The sequence below is a fragment of the Arctopsyche grandis genome, chromosome 2 (assembly GCF_051622035.1).
Source record: "Arctopsyche grandis isolate Sample6627 chromosome 2, ASM5162203v2, whole genome shotgun sequence".
Lineage (NCBI taxonomy): Eukaryota > Metazoa > Arthropoda > Insecta > Trichoptera > Hydropsychidae > Arctopsyche > Arctopsyche grandis.
In genome coordinates, this window is record NC_135356.1 from 9,810,929 (window position 1) to 9,838,407 (window position 27,479).

The 27,479-nt window shown below is 31.2% G+C and overlaps 1 protein-coding gene across 1 annotated transcript; it reads right to left on the reverse strand.

Annotated features, from left to right (window-relative positions):
• On the reverse strand, positions 1–27,479 carry t (C45 family peptidase tan). Its single transcript, XM_077446016.1, has 8 exons — positions 27,039–27,479; positions 11,946–12,143; positions 7,341–7,448; positions 7,153–7,254; positions 5,943–6,075; positions 5,318–5,558; positions 459–655; positions 1–379 (listed from the first exon to the last, which is right to left on the reverse strand). Exons 1-8 carry the CDS (start codon positions 27,123–27,125, stop codon positions 264–266), a joined length of 1,182 nt encoding a protein of 393 aa, XP_077302142.1. The 5' UTR covers positions 27,126–27,479; the 3' UTR covers positions 1–263.

Consider the following 27,479-nt stretch of genomic DNA (forward strand, 5'->3'; position numbering starts at 1 on the left):
ACTATTAGATTAGTCATGTTTAAGCGGTTTATATTATAAATACTGAGCGAAGCCGGGTATTTTTACAGCTAGTTAATAATAATGTAAAGCTTCGATGGCAAACTCATTTATTCAATTTATGGTTACAATAACATATATTCATATATATACATAGCTACATAGATATGATGCAATACTACAACGCTATTAAGTACTCATTACAATTTGTACTGTCGATTTTTTAAAATATTCCCACACGACATTATCTTATCGTGCAGTCGTGTTTATGATAAAATTTGCTTTGACGAACTCATCAGCAGTGGCATTACAATCAGCGGTTCGTGGCAGCTGGGTTTATCAGCGTATAGACTCCAAGTGTAATTAGAGCAGTCAAATATGCCTGTAATGTAAATGGAATGAAAATAATAGTACATCTGTTCTACATATGATACCAATTCAAAAGGTAGACGACTACTCACCGACGGCTATAGTTTTAACATAGTCTTCGGGACCGGATTCCTGGAACACTCTGTAGTTTTTACCGGTCTGATCGGAGAGCATTTCGATGACGCCTTTCTTATTGATGGGATGACCGTACTTTTTGAGAACGTCCAATCTCTCTTCGCTGCTGTCGATAATCAGTCCCGTCACCTCTGGTATTTTCAAACGCAAATATCTGAAAATTTGTAAATAACTCTGTTAAGTTGTAAAGGATGTAGTTGTATGTCAAAATGAAATACCTTAATTGTATTTCTGAAATACTAATACTTGTATTATTAAACATTCACTAAGCTAAAAGTTTGAATTGTGAAATAAATGTTACATATTAACGGAGCATTTTGAAAACATACATATATACATATATATTGACAAATTTATATAATGCTTTGAAACACGTATTTGAATTTGAAATGAAAATGAGAGGCAGGGGCGTCATTTCAGCTTTTTCCACGGAGGGGGGGGGCAAAATTTTAGATCAGTAAGAAATACCTTTCTGGCGGGGTGTTTGTATTATATAATATTAAAAAAATGAGTGTATATGAATTTTAACCATTTTTTATTTGTATATTTTAATCAATAAAAATAATTTTAAAAAATCTATTAATAGATTTGGGTATAAATGCATATTTATAAAGTACAAAATAATCTCCTGAAAATACATTTAACGCTTTTTTTTTAAACTAAAAAATATAAAATTAGCATTAAATAAATGTTGAAAACTATAATGTTATTATTATAATATCATTTTATTTACAACTAGCTGTATTACCCGGCTTCGCTCAGTATTTATAATATAAACCGCTTAAACATGACTAATCTAATAGTAAACATTTGAATAAAAAAAAAAAATTAAATTAAAAAAATCAAAAATTTTTTTTTTGCCTTCTAGGGCTTCGCCCTCGGCGCCCCCCCTGAGCCTTTGCCTTCTAGGGCTTCGCCCCTCCACGCCCCCATGAGCAATTGCCGTTTAGGGCTTCGCCCCTCTTAGCTGATGCCTTTTAGGGCTTCGCCCCTCCGCGCCCCCATGATTAATTGCCGTTTAGGGCTTCGCCCCCCTTAGTTAATGCCTTTTAGGGCTTCGCCCCTCAGCGCCCCCATGATTAAATGCCGTCTAGGGCCTCGCCTTCATGATCAGTTGCCTTTTAGGGCTTCGCCCCATAAGGCTGAGCTCCATAAGGCTGCGCCCCATAAAGCTGCGCCCCCTTCGGGGCCCCATGGGGCCATTGAATCGAAAAAAAACAAATCGGCGCCTATGGATCGAAAAAAAATAAAACGAATCACGTGTTCGATGACGTCACTGATCTACGGACGACGACGAACGAAGGATACATACATACATACATACATACAAAGTCTCTTTCCAAATTATATATTAGATACCTATTTATTTTTTATTTAATTTATACCAGGAAGGCCTAATAGGTAAACCCAATGTGCCTTCCTGGCCAAAGACAATTATACAAACATATATGTACACTATCCATATATACATAAATACACAAATACACATACATACAAACATAAATATATAAATACACATATATACATACACACATATTTGTATATGTATATACACATACGTATATATACATACATATACATATAAATATATATATAAATATATATATATATATATATATATATATATATATATATATATATATATATATATATATATTTATATATACAAATACATACATCCATATTATAACATACAGGCATATACACATAAACACATAAATAAAGATAAATTATTCATATATATATATATATATATATATATATATATATATATATATATATATATATATATATATATATATATATATATATATATATATATATATATATATATATATATATATATATATATATATATATATATATATATATATATATATATATATATATATATATATATATATATATATATATATATATATATATATATATATATATATATATATATATATATATATATATATATATATATATATATATATATATATATATATATATATATATATATATATATATATATATATATATATATATATATATATATATATATATATATATATATATATATATATATATATATATATATATATATATATATATATATATATATATATATATATATATATATATATATATATATATATATATATATATATATATATATATATATATATATATATATATATATATATATATATATATATATATATATAATATAATTATTATATAATATAACACATTACAATAATGGATACCGTCTAGATTTTATTGACGCATATAAATTAATAGCTTTGTCGATGTCGATTTTTTTTTATTCTTCCTACTGGCATCCTATTACTAGCAAATAGTATTTCAATTCAAATTCATAATAATACATTAAACAACGTGGATAGTCCCGTTCAAAACTAGGGGGGGGGGGGGGGGCGAGAGGATTGGTAAATTTCCTAATCCAGAAGAGGATTAGTAAATTTCGAGAAAATGAACAAATCTGTAAGTATCTCTCTTATTCTATAAAAAAACTATTTCATTTAGCTATCCACTGAAGGTCTCTCCAACAAGCTTTCAATCGTCTCTGTTTTGGGCAACTCTCATCCATGTCATCCCACACATTTTTCTGATTTCATACACCTACATATCTCTCCTGTGACCTTCCTTGCACACTTTTACATTCTCTCAGCTACCATTCAAGTTCTTTCTTTCATCCATCTGTCGTCTGTTCTTCTAGGTACGTGACCCGCCCGTTGACATTTCAATCTCTTTATTTTCAACATCTCATCAACCACCTTTGTCATATTTCTCACCCACATATTCCATTTTCTATCTCTCAAACATAAAGCTTTCCACACTTCTTTCAGTGCACTTCTAAACCTTATACAGCATTCTGACATTCAATGCCCAAGTCTGGCAGTTTAATCTATTATACATACATACATACATACATATATTATTTATTTATTTTTAAGTTTTTGACCATTGTGGCATTACAGGAAGAACCTAATGCGCTACAATAGCCTACATAAGAAAATAAGAGAAAAAAAAAACAAATGCAGAAAAATATGATAAAAAAAAAGAAAAGAAAAAATAATACATAAAAAGGAGCATAAGGAAAAAAATTAAATAAATTATGATTATCTCGTCACCTCTTGTACTTTTAAACGCAAATATCTGGCATGGAATGCATACTGGCCCAAGTATAGGAAGGATCCAAAATATTTTTCACCAATTTCCATAAAAAAAGGAGTCCAATCAATCAGAACAAACTCCATAGACTATTACTAATCATAAAACAGCTACCAAAAAGTATCTCAAAAGAAGTAATTCATGATTTAGCAAATAATAAAGCTCAAAATCAACTTTGACTTTTCGAGAACATCACTGCGAAAAACTTTATTAAAAAATTTTCACATGTACTTTTTTTTTATTATAATTTCTATTTTCCCATAATGCTATTTGGTGCGCGCTGTTCTACCAACTCGGAGCATCTCAAGACTCGTTTTCTCAACTTTTCGTCTATTTAAACAGGAGTTTGTATATTGTATACACAAATGTTTTGTTGTATACATCTATATATCTTTAATATACGAAACATATTGTTATCATTCATAAATTTTAAGTTTTAAATATTAATTTAAATTTTAAATAATTAACACACCTTTAAAACATTTAAAAGTGAATTCATACTATATTTTTTTAATAGTTAATGTTTATCTCGTAAAATAAGTACATATATTATGTGAAATATTTTCGTATACGTGTTTTGAATATATTTAAACTCAACGACGAAAAATTTGGTAAACAAGTCACGAGATATTGCAATTTGGTGGAACAAGGTAGATCGGCGCCATTACGGGTTGCTCCTAAGCGACACCTATGTTATTAAAATTGTACATATATAAATTTGAAATCATATTCAAATAATGGTGACATAGTGGCAAGGATGGTTTTGAAAATTTAACGAGGAACCGTTTCATCAATGAAATTAGATATAAATTGGTAAACTCTAATAGGAAACTATCGACTTGGAATCACAAATATCAAATCTGACCAGCAGCACTACAGAAATATTTCCAAATAAATTCTTTTCAATTGAGGTCAACTGGCTCTTTAACTCAGAAAACTCTCGGTGGTTAGCATTAACGCAACCTCCGAGCTATGCTGCTGGATTTTATTAACCCTTTGAATGCTGGTAAAAGGTCGATCGACGTTTTGCCAACAAGTCCATGGGCCTGAAAAACGCTGATAGGCGTTGTATTTTGAGCATGTATAATACAAAGTAAACAAAAATACTACCCGCTAACGCTTTCTAGGTAGAATTTCCCGATGGCAATCTTTAACTGCTGAGTATTTTAGATTGTGGCTTGGCATTTATACTGTGAGCATTAAATTTTAGCAACAATGAAGAAGATGGAACTAGTTTTGTAGAAATAGATTCATTAATAGATTTCTTTTGTTTATTTTATATTGTTGCAAGATATATTAGAGAGTTTAATCACACCTTTACAAAACTCGAAATCCTCAGCGGTAGCTATTTAGGGTTTGTTTGGATTAGCTACAATTTTTATTGGCTTTCTATTGGATTTCTAAATAATTCTAGTTGGAAATGTTGGCGAAATTTTCAGCACGGCGAGCTTTCAACAGAAAAGACATCAGCATTCAAAGAGTTAAAGTAATGCAGCAATAGTTTTTAATCTACATGTATTAGTTGCCTGTTTGAATTTTAAAACTGAAATTAAGAATTCCTATCAGCTCAGTAGTGAATCGAAGCAACATTATGAATACACAGGGGTTATTTGTATACATGAATGTGTGTATTTACCTATTGCAATGTATGATGTATTCTCCGGGACTGGCTGTGAACACGTTCAATTGAGAACGATTCTGCGACTCAGTAGCCGGACCCATCTCGATGTTGGAAAACAAGCGATCTCCCTCCTGTCCGAGGAAAGTCATGTTCACGGAGCATCCGTCGGCAGATCCGCTTCCATCGTCGGACAATATCTGTTCGACCATCACTTGATTTTCAGCCGACAGAAGTGCTCGGGTCAAAAATGTCCTCGCTGCGAAACGCATACACTTTATCTCATATTATACAAATCTCCACTTGAAAATTTTCCCACATCGCCATATCCAATATGTAAATTGCGCGCAAAAATCGCACATAAATACGATATATTGTACATTTTAAATGACACATTTGCGCTATCATAATATATATATATATATATATATATATATATATATATATATATATATATATATATATATATATATATATATATATATATGTATGTATACAATATGTACCCGGCGTCACCTGTTAAAATGTATTTTATCGAATAATTTTGGATTGAGGAGACGCCTGGTATATATTCACTGTATTATACATTTCTTGCATATTATTAACAAAGAATATATGTATACATATGTTTTTATATGCTTACGCGTTTTTCCTGATCGCAGATAGCGTGCACTCAAAGTGTTAATGGAATAGACCAAGCCGTGGTGGTTAAATCCCATTGTGTATCCCGGAAGATGGCCAGCGTAGCACAGCGATGTGAATCTTTCCTCTTTGACCTGAATTTGGAAAATATGTTACGATGTAATAACAATTTATTAACAACCATCGGTCAGTGTGATCAATCAGATTAAGAAGGTGACAAGTTGTTAGGTTGAAAGTTTAAAGTAATAATATTGTTACGTATACTAAAATAAGAGGTTAGTAAAGAGCCGCCGGGTAAGTACAATCGGATTAAGCCGAGGCGCATCCCCGACCGTTATAATTGGTTTTGAGGATTAGCTGCAAACTAAGTGCAAGTAAGCTAAACAATGGCGTAGGAGCGGTACTCGGTCGTATTCCCATGGAGTTCCGAGTACGTGACCATAACAATAGGTAAACAAATTAGACGTCGAAGATGTCCTGAGAGATCTACCCCTTATAAGGCGGTACTTAGGCGATATCAAGACATTCTGGACTGAGCACTGCCAGTGCGTGTATCTCCTTAATCATCAATAAATGCTGTGAGACGACTTTGGCCTTTTACTTGGATCCTCCACCCACCCCTACGCAACAATATTATTAATCACACTAACTGGTGTTTATTTATTTTTTTACATATACACCAGGAAGGCCTTACAGGTAAACCCCAATGCATCTTCCTGACCAATTACAATGCAGCATTTTTTTTATATAGTAAGACATCTATCAAATTGTACACAAACTTATTTATTGCGCATTAATCAATCACAAATTATAGGTGACATATTGTATAGGAAGGATTTTAGCCAATATTTTCCGGGAACCGTTTCAACAATGAAATCAGAGAAAATTGGCAAACTCTGATGGGAAACGATCAACCTGGAGTCACAAATCCAGGTCTGACCAACAGCATAATCTGAAAAATTAATTTTCACTCGAGGCCCAGCCCTGGGATCGAACCCGGCGCCTCTCGACGCCAAGCAGAAGCTTAACGACCGAACTGTGCTGCTGGCTGTGATTAAGTAACTGGTATGTGATTAATAAAAGTAAAAAAGTCAATGATAGAATCTATGAAGAACACAATTTACTATGCTTACGCAATTCCATATATTCAATTACCAGTATTGCGTAGTATGAAATGTATATTCAATCGTTATATGTACTGTTATGTTTACCTTCCATTTTCCCATGGGTTTGTCGGATACGATGTGAGCAGACAGGATGTAATAATGGTTCAAGACTTCTGACAGGGCGTCTTCGGTGTGTCCCAATATCTCCTAAAAATTGATATGTTATGAGTTTGTGTTCATCTTCGCCGTACTATTTACATACATATATACACAGTTTTTGAAATGATGCTCACGTTTCCCAGCTCGTTCAGGCATATCGAAGAGCAGCCGACTGGTTTGTTGTTGACCGTTGATTGATTTGCTACATTCGTGGTGATATCGTCCATTTGCAACAGGAACAACTATCAAAAAGTATCACACATTGTATTCTTAGTTTGTAAATTACTAAATATAATCAAGATATAGTTAATAAATGTTTTAAGTAGAAAAAGTAAAGTTTTAGTCTGTAATACAATTGTCTTTCCACACCTAGTGTATTGTGCCACTGTGCTTAACTTGTTTAGTGGCCAAGATTTAGGGAAAATACAAAAATTACAAAATTAAGCTATGAGAGGTATTTTGAATGTGGGTAGATTAAAAATTATTAGAAGTAGAAGTTAGATGAATTGGGATGGTTGAGTATTAGTAATAGTTTAAAGCTAAGCACATTATCGTTTGTCTATATGTAAGTTAGATCATGAGTTAATACCCGATTATTTTAAAGAATATAGAATAACAAATAGAGATGTTCATAATTTAGTTGTAGGTAGAGTAAGAAAAAGAAAGACAGCTGGGGGTGTCTTTCACAGGGGTGTATAACGCCCTCCCTGAGTGCATCAGGTCTTCTAAGACCATGGATGTATTCTTGCGAGGAGCGAAGAGACACCTCTGTGAGGGACAGTACATATAAGTTAAATATAGAATTTTAGATTTAAGATGTATTTTTTTTTAAATTAGCTAATAGCTACATAAAATTATATATAAATAAATAAATAAAGATGAGAATTAAAAAAATTGGCGTAACTTATCATCATATCTATATACATTTATATAATATCGCTACTTTGTGTGTCTGTCTGAGATAACGTTCGCCGTACTATAATAGTCGTTTCGATTCGACATACATATGTACGTCACAGCTAAACCACTGCCAAAACGTATACGAATATAATAACAAAAGAAAAAAACTTCTATATATACAGTTTGATACCAATTTTCCTCTAGGCAAATAGACGGCGCCTAGTCCCTGAGCGTTTACCGCCACATATTGAAAATTTATTTTATTAACTTTTTTTTATTAGTGTTTTATATTATTTATATATATAGGTAGTATTTACCATTTTTTCCATATTAAACAATAAAATATAAACATTTAATTGTTTAATATGAAAAAAATGGCAAAAACTAAAATGGCTAAACAATATAAAACACCGATAGAAAAAATAATTAATTAGATAAATTTTCAATAGATGGTGGTAAATTCTCAGCTAAGCGGAAAGATTGGCATCGATTAGTAAATATAGAAATTTTTAATTTTGTTATTATATCTTCGTATACGTTTTAGCAGTGACGTATATATGTATGTTGAATCGAAACGACTATTATAGTACGGCGAGCGTTATCTCAGACAGACAGACGGAACAGCGATATTATGTATATATGATGATAGAGGATTGAGAATATTTAAAATTATCTCTAATAGTTTGTGCATGAACAAACTAGTTTTTCAATTACATCTTTTGTGTACACTATAACTGGCCAGATCGATTCGTGTATGAACCAACTAGTATGTTCATAAACGAACGAAGTGCACACTTAAACTGTAATATTCATAAATATGTACAATTAAAATTTTCCAGCTAAACTAAATAAAGTCAGCAAATTTATATATTTCTTGAGCCAAACGAGTGCCACAACGAAATTCCAGATTCATAGAAGCAGAAAGTAGACAAACTAATTTGCTTCTAAACAAGGGGTTTGCATATTAAGACCGTATCTTACATAGCTATCATCTTTACATTCTTAATATACATATGAACATACATACATTCGTATGTACGAAATTCAACTTTCATTTAAACTACCCTTTTTGGCGCTGAAAAATTATGGTCAGCCTTATCGATTTGCTTTAATCAATCTAAAATTTGAAATGCGAAGCCTATTCAACTTTATCTTTGCTCAGTAATTGAATAATATATCAAGTTTTGCCAATTAATTTCATTAGACAAGTTTATTGCGAAATTGACACTCTGTTTATGTGAGTTATGCCAACCTTATTCGTTCAAAAAAACGGACACGTTATAGCAAATCAGTGCCTTGGGACCAATACCGATGGCATTTCAACTAATTATGGACTTGGCGAAAAGGTGCACTTGTAAGACACGCTCACTTAATTAATCCAATTAATGTACTCATTATTTCGCTATGTCACAAATTTGACCTCATCACTGGACTGCCAGAGTGAAATTCAAGTCAAACCTTGAGACAATGAAAACCCTCAACTGATAAATACAAATATGTATACACATCTGTCCTACGTTGTACTACTTTATATTGCATTTAAGGCTGGATAAAAGTGATATTGTCCATCACGTATTTATAGAAACAGTACATGAATGAAAAAGCACTTTTGAAATCAGTTTTTCTTATTTTTACTACTACTATAAACAATTTCACTTTGTGCAACGACTTTGAAATGCGTTGCTGAGGATGCTTGTTTAGATTTAGCTTATCTTTTAGGGCGAAAACACACTGTATGCAGGGCCGCTCTAAGGGGTGATCTGAGGGTGCAGAAAACCCGGGCACCAAAGGGCGCCAAGCTCCACGAAAATATAAATTATATAAAACAAATATATCGACGGCTTCCGTTAAACTAAAAATTTAAATAAATTTTCAACGTCGCCAAAGTCAACGTTACGTGTGCAAAAGTGTGGGGGAAAAAAATCAGCGATGGTAGAAATGTAATGCACATTGACATGTATACACGTTCAATAACTAATATCAGATAACAATCAGATCGAAAGTAAAATTAAATTGCCAATAATTTAAGTCTTTATTAAGTTACATCAGTTAATAGGTATATTAATTTGAAATATAATATAAATATAACTACGAAAAGCCTTAAATTTTGAATAATAAGGTGAAATGTTCGGAATAGATCGTACAGGAGGCGCTCAAAAATATCCCCATAAAAAATATATATTTTGATGATAAGCGATGTGAACAACAAAGTTTGATTTTTTATTATTTTATCATTGTTTTTTGGGGGGAGGAGTGCAAATTTTGTATTTGCACCCGGATACCAACTACCCTTAGGGCGAAAACATACAGCGATGTACGGCACACCGTGTGCATGGCTCCTCGCCGTGAGTGGTCTCCTACGTTTCTTCAAATATGGGATACACCATTATCGATCACTGTCAAGCAAGGATAAATACAACCATACATACATTAATTGTTATTAACACAGAACAACAAAACTTTTCGGAACTTCTAAAAGTAAACAAACAAGCGTGCGGACAGTGTTTTTGCTAACGCAATAATACGGACATAACCCCAAAGAGATTAACCACAGACATCTTAAAAATAATTAATTTTATATTTGTTTGTTATTTCAGCATCTATTCGCATATTTTAAGAATTTACCATCTATTCCGAATTTTAGCATTTATGGCAAAATGCCCAAAATACGTGTCTCTACTCATATGGTATGGAACTATTTTTCCAGGGTCTGGGATTCCTCTCGGCGACCCTGTGTGTATATACATACAGTGTATGTATATAAATACGACTGATGCTAAAATTATTTAGGATTGTCTGTGGACAATCGTCCCTTGACAACAATATGACGCCTAAAGCCACTTCTATTAATATAACATTTCTGTGATTGGAGGAGACATATATAACATTTAATACAAATTAATATAACATTTCACTGCATACACATGTCAAAAATCATTTGTACTGTTATATTATTCTCAATTTTTATAATATTTACTGAAATACACAGTCTCCATTTAACTACCATTAGAACAATTAGTCAATTATGAAAAGTGACTTCCAATACCAAATTTGTTCTAAACCTATTTAATTCATCCACCTAATCCACTTAAAATTAAATCGAATTCACGTTCCCACATTCAACGATAATTCCAAACTGATATAAAAACCAAATAATGACAAATACATAAATATCGTACAGCACTGTTGCGAATACCTGATAAAACAATTCTGAAAAAGTTAACGGATGTATAAATGTGGTCTACACCACGGCACTGAAAGTGAAAGGGTCGAAAAAGCAAATATCGGAAGGCAAATATCGAAAATCGAATGATCTTAAGTCGAAAGATAAAAAAAGGGTGCATGGTAAACGGTACTATGTACATACATATATGTTCATATATAATATATATGTATATATATATATATATATATATATATATATATATATATATATATATATATATATATATATATATATATATATATATATATATATATATATATATATATATATATATATATATATATATATATATATATATATATATATATATGAGTGACATGCGGTGAAATTATTTCTCTTTTTGTCATACAGCCTTGTTTAATGTGCGCGCGCAGGATACGGGAGGAAAAGCCTGTTCCTCTTGTTCCTGTTGGGTCCCGCTCGCGCAAATTAAGTGAGGATGTACGACGGGGGGAGAGAGACTTTTACCGCACGCCACTGATATATATACTAACTATTTTTCATATGTATGCATGGTGAACGAACATTTCGACTTTTTTACGGTCACCCGTATAAATGACTTGTAAATATACATACATTGAATGTAGTACTGTTCTGTTTACGACTTACATACCTTATGGAAGGGCACTCCTGCTCCATCAGCAGTCCCTTCTACTTCTGTGACATACTGGGGGAAGTTCGCTTTGACGTTCGCCAAGGTTTCTTCGTAAATTCTTTTACCATCGGCCGTCGCATATGTCGGCAGGTATTCATCGTTGAGCGGCCCCGACGTTCGTACCAAATTTTGAATGATACTGCTGAAAGTACGGCCCTGAAAATATGCAGACAAAACTCATTAAACAATTGATATTTTTAAGAGGAGGCTTATCTTACTATATCGAATGGATTTAATATACATATACAGGGAAACAAAATATTCCCCCTAATCTAGTGGTTTCCAAACTGGGAAGCGCAGACTATTGCCAGGGGAGGCGCCAAAACTTTTTAATAAAAAAATTATTTTCATAGCATAATATTGTTGCGTAGGGGTGGGTGGAGGATCCAAGTAAAAGGCCAAAGTCGTTTCACAGCATTTATTGGTGATTAAGGAGATACACGCACTGCCAGTGCTCAGTCCAGAATGTCTTGATATTGCCTAAGTATCGCCTTATAAGGAATAGGTCTCTCAGGACATCTTTGAATTCCGATTTGTTTACCTATGGTCTCGGACTCGGGATATGTATTCCCACGACACTTACACCCACGGTGTGGGTCACTTCTGAGAACTCCATGGGAATGTGACCGAGTACCGTTATCGCCGCATTGTTTAGCTTACTTGCACTTACTTATAACGGTCGCACGGTTTCAGGGATGCGCCTCGGCTTAATCCGATTGCACTTAACCGGCGGCTCTTTACTAACCTCTTATTTTAGTATACGTAACATTAATGTTTATTTTTATTTTTCTTTCATTTTTATATATACATTTAATTTGCAACCTTTCTCGAAGAAAACCAACATGAAGAGGCACATTTGTGGACGAACGATAATTTTATTGTTAAACTTGCATATTTCGTTGAAATTTTTGGAAAATTGAGCGGTTTAAATAATCAATGCAGGGATCACAAATACATCCACTTGTTCAAAAAGACAAAGTAAAAGCTTTCATTAAAAAGTTGAAGTTATGGAAATCAAATTTACAAAAGAATGAGTTGGTTATGTTTTCACTTTACAAAGATTTCTGGGCCACAGCCAATATTAAAGCAAGTAAAAATCTTTTTATTGACCACTTTGATGGTTTAGTGCTGCATTTTTCCAATTATTTCAAAGACCTTGATTTCCCCCAAGCTTTTGTGGGTACAGAATCCATTTTACTACAATGAAGAAGACGAATTCGAGCTGACAACCATCGAAAAAGAAAAAATTTATAGAATTATCATGCGATAGCTCACTAAAACAAAAGTTTCAAAATGAAACCATAATTAAATTTTAGATGAATCTTAGTGAAGAGTATGAATCTTTGTATTGCAAAGCAATGCAAGTGCTTCTACCGTATGTAGCATCTTATTTATGCGAAACGGGCTTTTCGGCACTAGCTGCAATGAAAACCAAATATCGAGCCAGGTTAATAGTCGAAAAGGAATTACGAGTGGCACTCGCCATATTGCCCCCAAGATTTGATAAACTTTGTGCCAATAAACAAAAACATTCTTCGCATTAAATTTTGATATGTTAGATGTAGTTTAATTAGTAATTTAATATAAAAATAAATATAGATACGTGTTCATATAAATTTATATTATAGCAAAACCTTTTTATTATTCTGTATATTGTAGTGTTTAGTATTTTTTTTAAATAAAGGTTTATTATTTAAAACGTGTCTATATTATTATATTTATTAAAAAATAAAAGGTAGGGAGGCGCGGAAAAAAAACATTTTTTTAGGGAGGCGTAGTAGCATAAAGTTTGGAAACCGCTGCCCTCATCAATATGTTGTTGGAACCCTGCGACATGTTTGAACTTGGGTTGGCATCCTGCGTGTTGATACAGGTTTGAGCATGTTGGTAGATCTCACATTAAGTCCTTCCCGCCAGTCAGAATAAACAGTCGTGTCTCAAACTACTCTTTCGTCTCCATAATTTTGGTAAACAACGTGTGTTTCTCCCCTATAGGCATCTACATATACACAGCGGGGGAGAGGAAAAATAATGATACCTATCGTCCCACTCTAAGTTTGATGTTTCAGAATTGCTTCTATGAATCTTTTTTACATTTTACAAAAGATTTGGGCGCTGTGGCTTTTTATGAAAATAAATCTAATATATAATTTCAAAAGAGACTTTGTATGTACATACATATGAATTGTTGGTTGGGAACTTCGTTTCTATGACGACAATTCAATTGGTTGAATATTATATTTTTTTCGATTCAAATAAATTTAATAAAAAAACAAATGAATATTTACTATTAGATTCGCCATGTTTAAGCTGTTTATATTACAAATACTGAGCGAAGCCGGGTAAAACAACAATGTAATTATATGAATTTTTAGATTAAACTAGCATGCGTTGCAATGTCATAATAAGGTATGCAATTCCCGTTCCCGTTCATAAATTGAATACATTTTGTGAAGGGGTGGGGGGGGGGTAGATAAGCCCCAAGTACATATGAACTACTTACATATGAACGTCTATAATTACATTATATAATTGCACAGTTGACATTGCACAAATATAATCGACTTGAACCAATTTGTGGAGATTCTTTCGGTTGTGTCATATCGGTCAGCTAATCAAATTATAATAAGCCTAGCGTTTTATAGATCGTGGTCATTGAAGGTCTTCTGCGACTTGCGAATTTACACTACAGTATAGTGACTACACAAATTACATCATTGGGCTTGATTTTTAATGAGATTATACCTATACATATAGAAATGCCGTTTTCCAAAGGGGGATAAGAGCTAAAGTTGGGTGCTATTTGAGTATGAAAACTATTGAGACAAACTTGAATTACCAGAGATGTTGGTAATTCAAGTTCGTTAAGATGTTCATGATTCATTCTATAGAAGGCAATGAAAAAACGATAGTGGGCTTTAGTGTCAAATTTTAAACTTTTTAAATTTCAATTGGATAGATAAAAAAATTGCATAGTTGCAATAATTTCGAAATAAAGTTGTGTTACCGTTTCAATCTTTATTTTTGTATGTATTTTGTTACTTTTACAATGATTTATTTAATGAAAACTCATATTACAAAGATAAAGTCATTTTTACTATCTGACAATAATAATTGATAGTTGTTGTAAAAATTTAAATGAAATATGTACACTTCCATGACAAGCCTGAGAAATTACTGTTTGCTAAAACTTTTTTCACTTATATTGAAAAAACCAATATTTCAAACTATTTTTATACTTAGTGATATTGCCATTCTTACAATACTTTGTATTATGTAGAATATCAACGTATAAAGGCTCGTTTGTATACAGCCGGCAACAGCACGTAAACAGCAGTACGAAATATTTTTTAGCACATTCTACGTATACATATGTATGTACACATTCGTATGTTCCGTAATATGTGCGTGCCGTAAATGTTACAGCAGTAGCCGACACAATCTACTCGGTATTTTGCTGGGCTGTTGACGTGCAGTGTTGGATAATGTAAACGAACCTTAATATATTCGATGGATAAAGCTTAGTTGATATTTAATTCCTTGTTAAGTCTTAAATTATGTTAAGCAAAATTTAAAATTGGCTAGAAAACGTTTCGCAATGCGATGCGGTGCAAACGATCGAAAAGCGCCAGACAGACTGAACCACAGATTAACGACACGTGTACCTTATGCGTGCGCACTGCTCGCACTTACACTAAGCGAAATCTACCAGAAGTCCCGACATAACTACCCTGTATAAGTTCTGTGCTTCTGATACTTTAGTTCCGAATTTTTCCTTATTAAATTATTAAAAACTCGCCAGAAAGATCCAACTCAATTTTAATAATTACCATTTTAATAATTGCATCTGTGCACATCGTAAGGTTACTCGTCATCTGATGTGCAATTTTTCATTCGTGAAGTCGAGAATTGCGTTTAAAGCAGCCATCCAGTTAATCTGTGGCTCAATCTGTCTGGCGCTTTTCGATCGTTTGCACCAAACCCTTCGCAATGATATTGAAATTTTTGAAAGAATAATGCATCGTGTTTCAATACGATTGTATAAAACTTTTGAATCGTCGCAATATGAACGACAAAACAAATAGTACTTTATAATATATGTACCTACGTACATACATACATATATTAAAGATAGTGTTGTAATTAAGTTCCTCATACATACACCAGCAGTCACATAAAACGGAACGAAACATTTTTATTACCTTTTTTTTCACGTTTGGTGTTACACGAATGCACTATGGTACAACCTATCATTTAAATGACTTTCAGTTTTGGTTTTATATAAGATTACCGAAATTTCACGCAAAAACATGTTTCGCTTAAGCGTTCCGTTTTATGTGACTGCTGCTGTATGTATATATTATCGTATTAATTTTTCTATAATTATTATCTCATAATAGTCATTAATTTATACATAAAACTTTTATAACGTAATAAAACCATAATATTATTACTATAACTATTCTATTAGTACCGCTGAATACATATCTTAGTATTTTAACTATTTTCATACATCAAATGAAAACTTATTCGTTGCACACTTCACTTTCTTATCCTTCATAATTACTACACGATGCACTGAAATGCTGTTAATAACAAAATTTAGAACATCACTATCACATCCCAACCAAAATCATTAACAAGCAACATCCATTTTCAATGATTTAACCGCCACCTTAAAGTAATTCAAATCTTCAAATAATCAATACATAAAAATGTGGCGTTTTCTTTTGTATGGGAATTTGTTTATTTTGTAAAGAATCGATTCTCATAAAATACAGTTTGAAATGAATAGATATGTATACATATATTCCACATTTACATACATATATGTATGTATGTATTACACGTCAGCATTCTGTATTTGTTTTCGTATCTGTATTTAAACTGGCTTACAAGACTGCGTGAGTCCCCTATACTTATAATAGTAATACCTAATTATAATCTTTCTACGTTCTATTTCAGAATAAGCTTACGTTACGAACTCACTAAGTATGTATGTATGTATGTATGCTAAAGTGTATGTAATACCGTTCACGTTAACAAAACCAACGTGTATAGGGTAATAAATCAATGTGGAAAATTTATTCTAAAAAACCATAGATTGTGTAAATCATAGACAGTATATTACACCACTTATAGTACGTTTCAACGTGGCATTGACTTTGGTCACGATCCGGTTCCGTATGAGACAGCAAAAAGAAAATCGTTTCGTAAGAAATTAACCGTGGTCAGCATTTAACGATAAACACGATTCGAGCGAATTTATCGACAGGATATACACCTGTGTTTCAGCATATTGCTAATAACGTGGAAAACAGGGCTTTTCAAACTGTGGATAACATAATCTAATATATAATATGGAAAGAGACTTTGTATGTATGTATGTATGTATCCTTCGTTCGTTTGTTCGTAGATCCGTGACTTCATCGAACAAATGATTCGATTTTTACTTTATCTATGTACGTAGTAACAATAGATGAAGTTTTGTGATCATGCGAAAATTCGAACTCGAGATTTTGACTGATTCGAACTCAGAATCGATTACTGATCACGTTTTCATGATCTAGAAAAAATGTGTGTGCGTGTGTCTGTGTATTTTGGGGATTTTTTGAACACCGTTAGTCCTATCAAACTGAAACTTAGTATCAGTTACTGAAATTCTTATCTACACGACGTAAATTTTTTTCAAATTTTTAAGTTGACTGGAAATAGTACCTTCCCTTATAGGTGTCCTCTTTTTTTTAAGTTTTTGAATTCAATTATCTCCCAAACCGCTAACTGAATCGGACTGAAATTTTTTTACATGTGATAGAAATAATAATTTTTATAACTTTATGTTTTTTATTTTTTTTTCGATTCATAGTCACCAATTCGATTTTGGGGGGGCGCAGAAGGCTAAGCACTAGACGGCAAAGGCTCAGGGCAGCGCAGAAGGCATAGCCCTAGACGGAAAATGCTCAGGGGGGCGCAAAGGGCATATCCCTAGACGGCAAATGCTCACGGGGGCGCAGAGGGCGTAGCCCCTGACGGGCTGTAGCCCTAGAGCATATAGTGGGTAGGATGGTTTTTGCCAATTCGATGGAGGGACCGCTTCAACAACGAAATCATCTCATTTCATTTGTGTTGGGATATTTGTGACTCCAAATCGATCGTTTCCTATCAAAATTTGCCAATTTATCTGATTTAATTGTTGAAACGGTTCCTCCATCAAATTGCCAAAAGCCATCCTACTCGCTTTTTGACGAATACCTGAATTTGATTTAAAAATTTATGTACAAGCTTAAATCTATAGATGTCTCTAGGATTGATTAATGGTTACTTTCGTGTTCTTCAACCTCTCGAAATACAGCGATTTATGTAATAAAAAATGCTGCAATGTTTGTAATTAATTGTCTAGGAGGCGCATTGGGGTTTACCTGTTAGGCCTTCCTGGTATATATATCGATGTAATAAATCAAACAAAAGCTGGACAAAATTCTTGTAAACCTTGAAAAAAAACTTGGTAGCCTTGAACTTCGATTCGTACCAATAAAAAAAAATGCACTTTTTACTTCAACTAGTAATTATCAAGTGCAGTATCTATTGAAGGTTAAAAGTCAGCGAGGCTCAGGTCTACGAACTATGTATGTATGTATGTGTTATACATATTTAAAAAAAACGTATTTTTTTTAATAATTAACATTTAAATTTTTTTAGGTGTACTTTATTTGGTTCAAATGCAAGCACATAGCACGTTACTAGCGCGATGGCATCCGTTCAAGTATGCGGGGGGGGGGGGGGGGCTCTGTCACTAATTAACGACAATATGCATAATTGAAATATTAATTAGTGACCTAGCCGGTAGTTAACATTGAACGGCGCTTCTCAAACTGTATCAAATGCATAATTTTAATGGTCGATCCCGAAACGCGGGCAAAGACACACTTCGAAGACCATGAGTGCCACGGTCGTGACATTTCCCACCTGACGTAATCCATATTCCCGGCTAATGTTGTGTAAATTATACTAAACACATTTGAAGTGCAACCATTGGTTACATTGTTTTTATTGCGACGACAAACCGGTGGCCAAAATTTTAATTAGCATTGCATAAAAAAAATAAACATGTCGATACAACTGAACCAGCTGATAAAACAAAAACAACGAGCTAAAAACGCGTAAAATACATACGTAAGAAAAGAAGAGGAAATCATATTTTCTTACAATTACATTTTTTTTTCATGTTTTCCCTTCTTACGAAAAATTGATCAAGCGCGTTATATTTAGAAGAGTCGCCTGTATGTATTTATTCACTACCAAAACAGTTTCAATGTGAGTGTGTTTGTTTAAATTTATTTAAAGCCTGCCAAATACGATTAATAAAATACGGCTTGGCTGGATATAAACATTGAACGGTTCCAAAAAATTGGAAACCCTGTCCTGTTTCTGACAAAACTCGAGCTTACAGCATCTCGACATTGCTGATTTATAAAATGTTGCAAATTTGTCCATAGATGTCTCTATGATTGTTAATCGATGTTTATAATTGGCCTTGAATAATACTGACATATATACAATGTTTGACAATAGATGTCGTGTAAAAAAATACCTGTATAATAATAATAATAGTAACATAATGTATATTTTTGAAGAAAAAAGAGAAAGAGAAAATCACCTACGAAACGGCATAAATCGATACAATAAAATAATAAGAAAAGTATAAGTTTATATGAAATGTATAAATAAAATAAATTTTGAAAAGAATTAATTAAATTTAAATTAATTTTGATAAAAATACAAAATTAAAACAAGCGACGAACCCATCAATTGGGCACGTGTCACAGGAGAAGAGAGCAAACTGTGGAATCTATTGAATCTGGCTCGAAACATTGAAGCTTACATAATTCTGCAAGGATTTCGGGGATTGCTCACCAAACCAACCAGTAACTTATAGATTGAGAGTTGCCGAAAACAGAGACGAATTGAAACCCATTGGAGAGGTCTTCATCCAGCAGTGGATGATGAATGGCTGTGAATGACGATGATGATGATGATAACATTTGTACATATATTTGAACACACCTTAGTTAAAATAGCCAAATTTTTATTACAATTTCAATTTATTGTCGTTAATATGTACATATATATTTTTTATGTGAAACCCAAAAGAGACACTTTTATAGTGCATGTATTTATTGTAGGCAATTAATAAATTTATTATTATCTTTTATTGATTTTAAGTGTTTTGTAGTGTAATGTAAGCCATATCGCTTGACCTGATTTATAGTATCAATCTAGTCAATATATACGTACATACATATATATATATATATATATATATATATATATATAAATAAATTCTATAGTATATATACATACATACATATACATATATAAAAATAAAAATGTACTTATTTTTTAATAGTATAAATAAAATACCCCCGATCAATATTATTTGTACATGGTATTTATTATTTTTTTATATATATATATATATATATATATATATATATATATATATATATATATATATATATATATATATATATATATATATATATATATATATATACATATATGTATGTATGTAGATGCATATACATATATTATACAACATCGTTTCATGAAAAGTCGATCTATAAAATCAGACTTTTTTATAAGATTATAATATCTATCTATACAAAAACAAATAATTTCCGCATTCGTTTGCTTTTAATGTTATCAAAAAAATAAATAAAATTTAAAATTCAACCAGTAGATCGAACATGGTACCTAGTCCCCTTTATTTTCACAAAATATTTCAGAACAGAAAATGTTTTTAAAAAATCAATAGGTAGGAGGAGAGATACATAAGTTCAACGCTCCGACACTTACTACTTTTTAGCACTACATCACTGCCACCGAGAGGTTCCCGTATTCAAGCCCTGGGTTGACCTCGATCGAAGCTAATTTATTCCGAGTATTTCTGCAGTGCTACTGATCAGACTTAGATATTTATGACCTCAAGTCGATCGTTTCTTTTCAGAGTTTGCCAATTTATTCGATTTCATTGTTGAAACGGTTCAATATACTAATTAATATACTTTGTAGATGGGATTTACATACAAGAATTCTATCCCAATATTGAATTAGCGATACGTATATTTATCACAATGCCTGCAACAGTGGCCTCGACAGAAAGGAGTTTTAGAAAACTAAAAATACTCAAAAAATATGGTCAAGAGCGATTACCAAATCAAAGTACATTACCAATAGAAATTGAATAGCAAATAATATAAATTTTGATATTAGAACAACAGACTTTGCTAACGTCAATTCACGGAAAATTCGTTGTTAGTTTTTCTATCTGTAATAATTATAATAATATTTAAGTTGTTAATATTGTAATAGTTTATCGGTCTAGACAGATTTAAGAAAAAAATATTTGAAACCAACATTAATAAAAATTAAAATAAATGAATAATAAAAATCACGAAATTTTAATTGTTTTTTAAATGCACTGATACATTTTATAATATGATATTTATGTCAATGTGGGACATTGAATTTATAAAAAATAATCCTGGTTTTTTGGTAGTTTTATTTTTAAATGTTCATTTTATATATTTCAATAAGTATGTATTTTTTAAATGAAATAAATTATTTTAATCTAATAAAAAAATAATAAATGGGCGACAAATTTTACGTTTGCCAAGGGCACCAAAAACATCGCTACGGCTCTGTATACATACATATATTATTTTAATTAATTTTTACAATTATTCAAATATGCTCAGTATCATACAATGTCCGTTGATTACAAAATGCACTAACTGACTATCACACTTAAAATCAACCTTCACAATACAATCGCTGTTAATAAGTTTTAGGTATAAGTATATATGTATATACATATATACGTTAAATTCATAATTTCACAAAATCGTGACAATTATTACGATCGTGCGATTTCGAATTATGTAGGTATACAAAAGCGTGATTGACTTAACATGCTTACATTCTAATTTTGTCATCAACCCTTGCGGATTTGAATCGGTTTGCATAGGTAATTTCAAAGATGATGATAATGACACCTCAGGCATAATAAATCAGGTAAGTAAGATGACTTACATCAATACATCACACATATATGTAATTATGTATGTGCGGGTATATTCAAAAGTAGGTTCTATGCACATTCCAATGTCGAATATGATTGTTTTTGATTAGGTAGTCATTATGTTTTGTCATTGTTGTAATTTTGCGTCACATGCTTATATTATATTATACATAAAAGGTGTCATGAATATGTTAATTTTCAAGAATACTTAAAATGTGTCAAGCGTAAAAATCGTTACGAAACGAAATGCGATAGCGTCTATTTTCTCGGATTTTCCGTTTTTGCCTTGCCCGGCTTTGCCCGAGTCTTGATCGATCAGCTGACAATGTGAGAGAAGGTTGAGAAGCGCCGGATTCATTAAAATATCTTGAATACGATTTCCCTTGAACGTTTTTAATTTATATTATTTGAACTAGGCATGTAGTTAGCCCTGTGCTGTATGTATATTGCATCCTGTATTTATGAAACACCTGTACATTATCTCCGTATCGAGCAGTTTAAATTTGACCAAAACCACGAATTACATTTATCACATTTTAACTGATCATTAAAACGTGGAATAAAATGCTCGTATCATCATATATGTAATGATTTATTTGCACATAAGAAAGATTTTTCATTTGGCAAATACGCATATCAACATTCAACTTTTTATTATTAGGTACATATATTGTCTTTAGGATTTGCTCGTTTTTCGCATTTGTACTCTGAATAAGCTACTAATAAGAATTAGCACGATAAAAGTCAAAATTAAACATCATCAGTTCGTCTATATGGGCTGCGGGCCTGCAGCCTCCCAGTGTAGTAAATATGCATGATATTTTTGTCGTTCTATGGTCTGCGGGGCTGCAGCCCTACTACTTTGGTACATGCTGTTTTTGGTTGCATTTGATCACATATTACAGGCTGATTCATCTCTGCAGCCCCCACTGGGAATTCTCACGAGGCGCCACTGAACATCACATTAATGTACATACGAGTCGATATATTCAAAAGTGGCGGAAGTCCAATTTTCAGATCCAAAAACACAGAATTAGCACGATAAAATCAAAATTTTCAAATAAAATAAAATCAAAATTTAAATAATAATTTATCTATGGATAAATTTTTGATGAACTTATATTTTCGGAGGATTTTTATATAAATCGTCAAATTTCGAAATGCTGAAAAAACGAATCGAGACATCTGTGGACAAATTTGCAGCATTTTAATACGAATCAGCGAAATTCGAGATGTTGAAAACTCGAAAATTGCGAGAAATGGGTAAATGTTGCCGATTTGTTGGAACCGCTTCAAAGAAAATCAGATAAATTGGCAAACCCTGATATGAAACGATCGTCCTAGAGTCACAAACCATGGTCTGGCCAACAGTAACCAGTGGGACTCGAACCCGTGACCACTATGTTCGAAAGCTTTTTTTGCTATCCACTAGTCCACGCTGCTGGTTTTATACGTACATATATATGTCCAGAATCTCGGAAAAGCAGAGTAAATATACATATTACAGGCCACCAGTATTTTTAAATATTGTTGAACCCAAATCATTATATTTAATGTTTTGCGAAATATCTCTCGAAATGAAAAAAGTGGAATAAGCCAGTTTCAAATATAACGACTATATCATATATGTATTCATTGAAATGCATGCAAGAAACAAAAAATGACACTATTAAAAAACTCTAATTATTTTAAAAAAACTTAGTTAATTCTTATGTTTGAATTTTATAAATTCACTAAAAATTACAATAGTGTTGAATAGGTGATGCTTTTATAAACGACCATTTTTGATATTTTTCTTTAACGATTTTTCGGACTTTTTCACTCGAGCAATGCTGATATATAATATAAAAAAATAGAATAGTCTAATAATACCGTTGAAGAGTGGATAAAAATTACACACGACCAACTCGAAGACAATATACATATATACATATGTATGTATGTATGCATATTATTATGACAATATACATATGTATGTACATACATACATACATACAGATATCAAAATCTGTTTTTCATAAGTTGTAATTACGCATCACAATAATTTTAAATAAAATAATTGCATTTTTATAAAGCTTGTTAAGTTTTATTTTAAAATCTTATAAATTACTGCAAGTTATATGATTTGAGATATTGAGTTACTATTCTGAAATATGTAGTTATTGACTATACTGATAATGAGAAAAAATGCAAAATATTTTTAATTTGCTTTCGAAGGCCTTGCCTCGAAAGGCTTTCACGGTTGATCAAATTTCAATATCAATAAAGGCGCAAACACACAGAGTAGTACGCTTTTATTTTTTAGATTATTAATTAAAAATATTCACCCCCTGTTTTTGGTCATATATTTGTATATATATATATATTGTATTGATGTAATTCCCACATTTGAAGAAACGTCGAAAAAACATGTCGAAATAATAAGATGGTACGAAATTACAATGACATGACATGACGCCCATTTACAGCTGGAGTCTACCTAGGCATGTCGTGCCGTACGATTCTGTATTCGAATTTTCGAATTCGAATTTTATTTACTTCGTCTTTTTGATTTGTTCCTATGTTATGTTTAACTAGACCGTTGTACTAGACCAAATAAATCGATTTACAAAATATTTGCATACATTAATTAAAACGCAATAAACATTAACACCCAGTCACGAAAAACTTTCAATGAAAACAATTTTATTGAATAAAAAAGACGGATTTCAAAACATATATCTGTAGATGAAATAATGTTCTGTTGCTGTAAATGAGATGACATGAGTTCAAGGCGATTCAATGAAAATTTATGAAATTTTAATTTTTAAGATTCCCAAGGTAAAACTGATACAATTTGTCCACTTATTAGGCACATAAATCTGCGAAAAGCAATATATATATATATATATATATATATATATATATATATATATATATATATATATATATATATATATATATATATATATATATATATATATATATATATATATATATATATATATATATATATATATATATATATATATATATATATATATATATATATATATATATATATATATATATATATATATATATATTTATGGGATTTTCCTGTAAGGCCTTCCTGGTATATATGTAAAATAAAAATAAAATATATATATATATATATATATATATATATATATATATATATATTATTGGGATTTTCCTGTAAGGCCTTCCTGGTATATATGTAAAATAAAAATAAAATAAATAAAATATATATATATATATATATATATATATATATATATATATATATATATATATATATATATATATATATATATATATATATATATTATATATATATATATATATATATATATATATATATATATATATATATATATATATATATTTATATATATATATATATATATATATATATATATATATATATATATATATATATATATATATATATATATATATTTATAAATATAAAAAAAATGATCGGTAAAAACCGTGATTTTTACAAATTTTAATGAACTGGTGGCAGTACAGATATATTTTTTAGAATTTTACGGATTTCCTATTCTGTTGCTGAATTCCAAAATTTACTGTTTTCAATGTACCCCAAATTTGTATACATATGTAAAAAAAATAATTCAATTGATAAAATAAATAAACATTTGTTTGTATTATATAATATACATATGTATATGTATGCATATAATATTTCATTACGCACGTCACTGCTGAACGCTATTGATTTTTCACGACCGTTTTTACAACAGTCTTGAATTTTCTATTCCAAGGTCTACGAACATACTGGCAATTATGAAAATGACCTGGGTCATTTATTTCTCGATTTCAGATACATTTATACACTTTATGCAAATGAACTTGTACAAATATATAAATATAAATTTGTCTTGTATATAAAATATCCATTCATGAAAGTGGTTATTCGTGCAATTCATTCAAATATAATATACATAGCACTAAATTAATAATGCTTAAGTGAGAATAACTTTTACAAATTGAGAAACATTATATGTGAGTACATACGTCTTAATAGTCAAAAACGATATTTAACTCATTCTACTAAATACTTTTGAAATGGAAAATATTTTCAATGCTTTCGTATTATATTACACTTGCTAGCGTCATAAAAAGGCCTCTTCAAATCATTCATACGGTGTGGAAATTATTCATCTCAAAAAAGTCATTTCAAATTCACATATAAAATATACATATTAAGTCCCCCAACAAAATTTATATTTTATTTTATATAATGACGAAGGATTAATTTTTAATATCCATACCTTTTATGTACGTATTTTTCATTTAAATTGCATATCTACATGAATGTATTTTTTCTACATACAAAAATGCAAGTAAGTTATACGACCAATTTTTAAACATTTACGTTTTTTTTTTTTTTTTTGAACAATTATATTGTTATTCACTATTAAATTATATAAAATTTTCTTTAACATTGTACATATGTATCTACATATATTTTACATATACATACATACATACAAGTTGCAAATCAAACAAAAAATCCTTTTAAAGTTTGATACGTTGACAAAGCTTTGTCCTAAATTTGCCCTACTTTTATTTAATTCGACAAAACTAACCAATTTATTAAATAAAAAATATTCTGCATATCAGAATATTATAATCTAATACACAATAAAACGTCCAACAAATCAAAATATAAAAGAATATAGAAACAATACTGGTGTATGATAGTGCACAGTAATAAATGGCCTGTTGAATTTCAATGTAAATAACATTAATGTTTATTTATGTTTGTATTGTAAATCAACTGTGTACGTCGATCTTCCAAACATGCGAATGCAAAGGAAAACCGACCCAACATCATTCAATTCCATATCAAATACTATGAATCCAAAGACTATCAGAACGTTCTAATAATAGGGCGGTTGCTCAAAATAGAGGGGAAGGACTGAGACAAGATATGGGATGGTAAAAAGATGATGATGACTTACCACATCGAATCCGACTTCGTAGTGGGTCCCCTTGGCGTAGATGACGGGTATGCAATGCCTACGACCGATGTTGTCCGTAGCCGGCATGGTGTACTAATGGTATCGGTATATGGTGGTAGTGCCTTGTCGACGATCAAATGCTGACTGTAGCAAGATGTTGTAACACTGCTTCTCAAATAGCAACAGCAACAATCGGAAATATATGTATGTATGTCCAATCTAGCCACCACCACCACCCAGCAATTACTTTTCTATTTACAGTTTCATTTGTGTCACTTGAAGGACTTCCCGTTCACCCTTAGTTCTCATATGAAAACCTGAATTTTTCTTTTTTCATTTTTTTTTTCTATCGGTGCGTTTGTTTTTTATTTGAATTGTGATACTGTGCTCTGACGACGAATATTTCTTATCATGAGCATGATTATATTCATTACAAAACAT